Source organism: Lolium perenne, chromosome 2, assembly GCF_019359855.2.
Source record: "Lolium perenne isolate Kyuss_39 chromosome 2, Kyuss_2.0, whole genome shotgun sequence".
NCBI classification, from domain to species: domain Eukaryota; kingdom Viridiplantae; phylum Streptophyta; class Magnoliopsida; order Poales; family Poaceae; genus Lolium; species Lolium perenne.
The window spans coordinates 131,934,751-131,942,812 of NC_067245.2; the positions used below are offsets into that span (position 1 = coordinate 131,934,751).

Sequence of the window (8,062 nt, forward strand, 5' to 3'; positions counted from 1 at the left end):
TATAGCAAATAACTTAATGACGAGATCTTATGCTACGCTTAATTGGGTGTGTCCATTACATCATTCATATAATGACATAACCTTGTTATTAATAACATCCAATGTTCATGATTATGAAACTAATCATCCATTAATCAACAAGCTAGTTTAAGAGGCATACTAGGGACTTCTTGTTTATCTACATATCACACATGTACTAATGTTTCGGTTAATACAATTATAGCATGATATATAAACATTTATCATAAACATAAAGATATAAATAATAACCATTTTATTATTGTCTCTAGGGCATATCTCCTTCAGGTGATGTGAACCTAGAAAAGACAGATGAAAGAGAACCTGCCCTTCCGACTTGTTCTCTTGCCTATCCTTTACGCCAAAGCAATCTATGGTCTCAACAAGTCGGTTTTTGAAATTCAGCATAGTGCAACAAGAAATAATAAACAAGCTCATACATGCATTTCAAAGATTTGTCTTCGACAGAAAATTTAAGCAATAATACTTTAATTATATTTTACTAACTAATATAATTGGATCTATATTAAAAACACTTTATATTTTTTAAATTAATAATTATCATATAATTGAACTGATTTCTGGTTAAAGAAGACAAATCCTAAAAAATCACCGTACCAAAACTGACCCTGCACATTAAATTTACTTGATCTCGTACAACCTCCCAGCAGCTCGTTGTTGGGTATGTTTGTCAGTGACTGTTGGAGAGCACGAGGAGGTGCTTCCCCAGGAACTTTAATCCTCGGCATACTTTGGGCACATTCAATTTTTCGTCATTATAGCCCCTACGGATGGAGAGGACGCCCCATCTCGGAGATTTCGCACATCCCCCTCGCTCGCACCTTGCATCCCACCTTCACAAATTCACCACCGCCCTCTCTCCCCACTTCCGCCACTTTTTCTTCCTCGTCGTTTCCGCCGCGCTCCTGGACGAATTTGGGAACTGCGGGGAGCCCCTGTGGAGGACGACTCGGCCGGGGCTTTTTATTGGGGGCTATGGAGGTGGAGGACTCCTCACCGTCCTCCTCGCCGTCGTCATCTCCTTCGTCCGATTCCATCGACCTTAACTTCCTGCCGTTCCTCAAGAGGGAGCCCAAGTCGGAACCGGCTTCCCCGGAGCATGACTCTCTGCCGGCGGCCGCGCCGCCGCCGACGCCGGCGCCCGCGGCTGCGGTTGCTGCGGCGTACGTTGCCCCTACACCGGCAACGCCTGACCTGTATTCGGCGGAGGTAATGACGCCTCTGCAGTCGCTGCCGCCAAACCCTGACGAGGACGCCCTCTTCGCCGAGTACTGCCGGCTTGCGAGCCTCTACCTCCTATCGGCGGGGTCCGGGGCGATCGTGCCAGCGCCCACGCCGGAGGCGACCGCTCCGGCTGTTGTGCATCCTGGGTCGGGGTCTGTGGTGAAGAAGCGCCGGCCGCGGTCGTCAGAGCTGGTGCGGGTGTCCTCACTGAGCGTGCGGGATCAGATCTATTTCCGTGACGTGGTGCGCCGGGCGCGCATCACCTTCGAGTCGCTTCGAGGCCTGCTGCTCAAGGACGACGAGCGCGCGGAGGCGCTCGGCCTTGCGGGCGCCATCGGGCTTGCTCCGGTGGACCGGCGTCGCGTGCGCGCCGACTTGCGGGCCGCGGCACTCATGGCCGACCGAGACCTGTGGCTCAACCGGGACCGCCGCATCGTGGGGCCGATACCTGGGATTTCTGTAGGCGATGCATTCTTCTTCCGCATGGAGCTATGTGTGCTAGGCCTCCATGGCCAGGTGCAGGCCGGGATTGACTACCTCTCAGCAGGGCACTCTTCCTCAGGCGAACCTATAGCCACATCTATTATTGTGTCTGGTGGGTATGAAGATGATGATGACCGTGGTGACGTACTGGTGTACACCGGCCATGGTGGTCGAGACCCCAGCCTGCACAAGCATTGCGTCGACCAGAAGCTAGAGGGTGGTAATCTTGCCCTGGAGCGCAGCATGGCCTATGGTATTGAGATCCGCGTAATCCGTGCAGTCAAGTCTAAGTGCAGCCCTGTTGGGAAGGTCTACTTCTATGATGGCCTCTACAAGGTTGTTGACTACTGGCTCGATCGCGGGAAAGCTGGCTTTGGTGTTTACAAGTATAAAATGATTCGCATTGAGGGGCAGGAGCCCATGGGCTCTGTGAATTATCGTGCAGCTGAGCACCTTAAGGTGGATGCTCTATCGATGCGACCAACTGGATACCTGAGCTTTGATATTTCCATGGGTCGAGAGATCATGCCAGTTGCACTATATAATGATGTCGATGATGATAGGGACCCACTTTTATTTGAGTACCTGGTACGACCAATATTTCCATCTTCTGCGGTACAAGGGAAGTCTGCTGAGGGTGGTGGTGGGTGTGGGTGCACACATAATTGCTCAATTGGATGTTATTGTGCAGAAAGGAATGGGGGTGAGTTTGCGTATGATAAAGCTGGTGTTCTTTTACGGGGCAAACCACTGGTCTATGAGTGTGGTCCGTATTGCCGATGCCCACCTAGCTGCACCAACAGGGTTAGTCAGAAGGGGCTTAAGAATAGGCTTGAGGTGTTCAGGTCAAGGGAGACTGGGTGGGGTGTTCGGTCTTTGGATCTCATTAAGGCCGGCACGTTCATTTGTGAGTTTAGTGGGATAGTGCTTACTCATCAGCAGTCAGAGATAGTGGCAGGGAATGGTGATTGCTTGGTGCATCCAAACAGGTTCCCTTCAAGGTGGTTAGATTGGGGTGATATCTCTGATGTGTATCCTGAGTATGTGGCGCCGAATCTTCCTGCCATTGCAGACTTGAACTTTTCAATCGATGTTTCAAGGGCAAGGAATGTGGCTTGTTATTTCAGCCATAGTTGCAGTCCAAATGTTTTTATCCAGTTTGTGCTGTTTGACCACTACAACATGTCGTATCCCCATCTCATGATCTTTGCCCTGGAGAACATTCCGCCATTGAGGGAGCTAAGCATTGACTATGGAATGATTGATGAATGGGTTGGAAAGTTAACTATGTAGTCGGAGTATATCCATTGGACGGCAATACCTTCTTTACTTTTCCATTGGTGTGACATTGTCGTAATGCTTCTCTTGGGGATCATCGAGGAGATCGCTGCTAGAAGTTACTCTGCTGGTAATATTGTCAATCCTTGCTGCAATTCTGTTCTCTCGAACTTCGTAGGATTGTATTTAGAAATTGGATATTTTAATGGTTTTCATAACAGCTATATGTGTTTTATGCCTGTGTGAACTGTTTGGATTTGTATGTTTTCAACTTGCCTTGCATGTTATTCTGCTCCTACCAAGGATCATAAATCTGAGTGGTTTGTGTTGACAATTAGACGGCATGATGCACTTGTGGAACTGTCTAATTTGTATAAGATTTATTTTCGTATGAGGATTTGTTTGTGAAGTAGTTGCCACTTTGTACATATGCATGTGCATCCTTTTCTCTCAAATAGCAGGCTGATCCCTTTAACTATTTTCTCTCAGTTTGACCATGATATAGAACGGCTACTATATATACCTGGAACCTTGCATTACTTCCCCGTTACCGGCATTTTTCTATACATGATCTAGCATATTTAGTGTCCAACTGAACATGGCCCAGTAAGCTAGCAGTCTTTGATGAACATCACATGTCAGTGGTCTCATTATCAGGAACAGCTGAGATGTGATATAGAAAAATCATGTATTTCTGTTTCTGTTGCAAAAAAATATGTTTGTTAACAGACTCAGTTGCCATGGTTTCTCGGGCAAGATTCACATTTTTCCATGGATTATTCTAGAACCATTCGAGTTATTCGGGTTTGGACACCTGAATTAACCAATATATCTTTCTATTTTGGTGATGGTAGCAGGACATAAAAAATACAATAATACTAACAATTTGTCAAATTCATTCTTGATAGGATGTACTACCTCTGTTCCAAATTAAATGTTGCAATGCGGATGTATCTTAGACGCATTCAATATGTAGGTACATCCATATTTAGATAAAGTTGCATCAATTAATTTGGAACGGAGGGAATACATAAAAGTGTTATAGTCTATAAGATGCTTGGTCAGATAAATGAAAACATTGTGTAGTACTAGTGTACTATAGCAGTTATCTGTTACATATACTAGTATCATACTACCTGTCTTTGTTTAATCACTTACATGAGTGGACCCACTGGAAACGGCATGATTTATTTGCTGATACCGCTGTGTTACTCACCACATCAATCACCACAGGGAATAACTGCCGTTGGGGGTTATTTGCTCTGGTTCTAGATATTTACGGATGAGACTATTTGATTTACTTCAGGGCATTAAGTTCACACACATTGAAGTACTGGCGGGATGATATGGGCTTTTCCCAACAACAACGAAATGGTCAAATTGTGACTATACAAAAAAAATATTGATTGGTGTACTAATTGATAGGAGACTAGGTATCAGTATTGCAGGGGCATACATCCTTCTTTAGTGTTGAAGATTAAATTTGGATGTATCTAGATGCTATTTAGCAACAAATATTGAATGTTGAATGTTTAAATAGTATCTAGACACTAAAAATATTGAATGTTGTAACTGCTATTGCATTTAGTCCAAGGATAGGTGCTGCTTTCCAGCTATTGTCGTGAGTGTTTCTTTTTTTTCCTTCTTTTCTGTGATAGTATTTTAATGGAAGTTTTTCCTGATAGTGTACTTATTTAGTTTTACAATTATTTTGTTTCATGATTATACATAGTAACTGGATGGCAGCAGCTGTATACACAGGAAAAAAAAGTGAACTTGGTAGTACAAGTAATGTCCACTCTGCATTAGTTTCACTGGAGCAAATGCTTATTTGTACGAAGTTCAAAGCTAGGTTTATCCTAGTTTCATAGGAACAAACCGAGCCAAGCTTAGAGAAGTTATTGCATGTTTTTGTTCATTTTCATTCTACCTACATTTTATTAGATGTGCGAAAAAGTGTTATAGGAGACTAGGACTTGGTAACTATGAAAAGATTAGTCCAATTTAGTGGCTATGGAGTTAAACATATGATAGTTTCAGTTACATTGTGTTAACGGAGACCGAGTGGACCTTTGCGTGTTATAGGAGACAAAGCATCTGAATAGAACATTGGCGTGGCATGCTCTTAGGCTCTAACCTAGGTTTTATATGAATCCCTTCATATGTATATGCACTTGCTTCTTCGAACCAGCCTAAGTACATTAGCACAGGCAGATCCAAGGGTATCTTTTTCTCCAGGCCATCGGCTATAGAAAAATCTACATTAGTCACAACCAGATTTGTTTCATGATAGAAAATCTGGCCACTCAGCGTAAGATCGTCAACCGCGTCTCGCGAAATCTTGTAGACCACGAGGGAAAGAAAGGAAATCAACCTGGCAAAATTTTAGCCATAAAAATAGAGCCATCATTGACAGCAAAAGGTGTTACCATATTATTTTAGACTCTCAAATTATTGTTGTCATTGTTTCATGGGTAAAATCCTCTTTCTGCCTATGGTCAGTATGGCTAACATATCTAGTCCGAATCCGTAGTTCCATTTTGACATAATATTAATACTTCTTCTTATCTGATTTTTTTGCAAGATTTCGCCTACTTGTTGTCTTCGGGTAGGTTATGCTAGTACTCCCTCTGTCCCATGAAGGTTGTCTTGAGATTTGTCAAAATTTGGATACAAATCTTGAGTAAATTACATAAAACTACCACAAGTCGGGCTAGGGTAACAAGTCAGTAACTCTTTTGCTAATTTTTGCAAAAATTTACCAGTTCTGGGGCATGTCCTTACAAATTGCACCGATTACCTTCTAATAACGTTTTAACAGCAGACCTGACAGGTGGGGCCCATTTGTCAGGCTGAGCTGGCAGAGACACCTGGAGATGGAGCTGAGGTGGAGGTGGGGGCCACATATCAGTCCCCGTCTGTCTATTCTCCTTCTTCCTCCTTATCTCTCTCCTCTCCTCTCAGCACCTTCTCCGGCAACCACTGCCTCTGGCGCCACGCCGCCTCCTTCCGCCGCAACCAATCCCTGCTTTGAGCCCGCAACTCCTCCTTCCCCTGTGAGCCCTAGTCTAGCTCCTTCCAGTCACGCAGCTCCTCTGCTGGGTCTGCTTCCTCTGCTACTGCGCCACGCCCCTGGCCTTCCTCCGCCGCCGAAACGCGCCACCCGTTCCTTACCATAGCGACCTGGTCGGCGGTGACGAGGGCAACACGACGTTCTTGTCTTCTTCCGTTGGTGACCTACTGCACGCCTCCAGCCCCTCCCGAGCTCCGATGTGACGTAGAAGCTGCCCAGGCTCCCGCACATGGTCCAGCGGCGCTGCTGGCGAGGCCCCCGCGCCGGAGAAGTGGACGACCACTGAGAAGAGGGAGAGAAAAGGAAAACGCCGAGCAGAGCAGAGGAGGTGGCCGCCCGAAGCGTGCAAGGAGAGAGATAATGAGAGGAGAGGAAAAAAAGAGTGGAAAAAAGATGTGGGTCTGACACGTGGGTTCCACGTCCAACTTAGTTCCTCCTCCACGTGTGCTGCCAACTCAGCCTTGACAAATAGGCCCCGTCGGTCAGGATTGCTGTTAAAATGCTATTAGACTGGATTCAGCGTGATCTGTGACACGCCTCAGAACTTAGTGGGAATTGTTGTAGTTTTTTGTTACCCAGACCGAATTGTTGTAGTTTTTTGTAATTTACTCACAAATCTCACGCAACCTTAGTGGGACGGAGGGAGTACCTTGTAAAAGTGGACATAGCTCAAAATCCAACTTCTAACACGACCTAGCTCTATACCTTTTGTATATTGTTCAATGTTTTGTAATCGAGTTGCTTAGGTTGTACTTGTACAGTTAGTAATTTGGTTTGTTTTTAAACCTTGTGTTCTTCTTCTATTGATCCGTAACTTGTAACGTGAGCTTGCACTGAATTCTCATTGAATATTACGTGAAAAGGGAGTAAGAATTGTGTTTTCAACAGTAGTTTTGTACTTCCATGTCTACACAGTACTATACTATTTGTTTTTACCAAGTCATTTGATCAACAGCATATTGTAGTGGTTATTGTGTTTCAGATATGCAACTTTAAGGGTGTTCTTTACTTAGCTATTTGATGCTAACTCTTATGCTTGTGCTGTTGCAATTAGTTCAACTGATATTTGAATTGGATGTTTTCTTTTGATCCTTTTACATTGATAGCACAGTGAGCCTGGATAACAGTTTTTTGTACATTCTCCTAAACATAATAATGTTTTAGCCAAGTTTTAAACAATATCTGTTGCCCCTTTGTCATTATTTTTTCCTTTATTAAATCTCAATAAACTTAGCAATACCTTTCTTCTTTCAGTCTAATAATGGAGGATTCCACAGATCAATGTTTCGAGGATCGTGACACCTTTCCATGAGTCACATCTAAGCTCTTTATCATTAACGGGAATCAGCCATTTGGTGTATATTTCGCATGGCAACCGTGGTTACACCTTTGAAGCTTGATTTTTGCTGCTGGATGAAGCTTTGCACGGCACACACTGGGATTCAAGCTTTAGCCATTGCTTTTACATCATTGCCATGGAACTCCGTATATGTACATATATCTGTTAATTATCTAGTATCCAGGTGTACTTGTACCCCCTTGTGTTGCTAAATGGTTGTACCTCCATGAGTTATCGGTGCTGAAACAAACAATAGCTCGTAGGTTTGTAGATCTCGCTAAGTTAGGTTGTACAGGCGAATTGCTTGCAGTTGCAAGGGTACTGTGCAATTTGGCTGTCATGCAGAGTGAGCTCCGTGTGCACAGGGCAGAACTTTTTAAGAGAAACCTGCAGATTTACCATCGGTTGTGCACAGGTGGCAAACGCCTGAAGCTGATTGGACCATGATCAACATCGATTGGGCTTTCAGTGGGACTTCAGGGAATCGATGCTGGGGTTGTGTTGCTATGGATCATGAAAGCCAGCCAATGTTTGCAGTTTCTGCAACCAATGCTGGTGATTGGTGAAGCCCTTCGGTCTGAAACACATGCACACGTGAATGCTAGCTGCATTGCAGATCAGGTTGG

The 8,062-nt window shown here is 44.5% G+C and overlaps 1 protein-coding gene across 2 annotated transcripts; it reads left to right on the plus strand.

Annotated features, from left to right (window-relative positions):
- Positions 1-785: 785 nt before the first annotated feature.
- Positions 786-7,837, plus strand: LOC127333443 (histone-lysine N-methyltransferase family member SUVH2). 2 transcript variants are annotated; one of them, XM_051359829.2, is made up of 2 exons: positions 786-3,154; positions 7,375-7,837. In XM_051359829.2, exon 1 carries the CDS (start codon positions 1,015-1,017, stop codon positions 3,037-3,039), a length of 2,025 nt encoding a protein of 674 aa, XP_051215789.1. In that variant the 5' UTR covers positions 786-1,014; the 3' UTR covers positions 3,040-3,154; positions 7,375-7,837. The 2 variants fall into 2 exon arrangements, with proteins under 2 accessions (XP_051215789.1, XP_051215788.1); XM_051359828.1 differs by having other exon boundaries at positions 787-3,154; positions 7,352-7,837.
- The last annotated feature ends 225 nt before the right edge of the window (positions 7,838-8,062 follow it).

What these genes read in the sequence shown, in the direction of transcription:
- LOC127333443 (XM_051359829.2), top strand. Translation starts at nt 1,015, where the DNA reads ATGGAGGTGGAGGACTCCTCACCGTCCTCCTCGCCGTCGTCATCTCCT.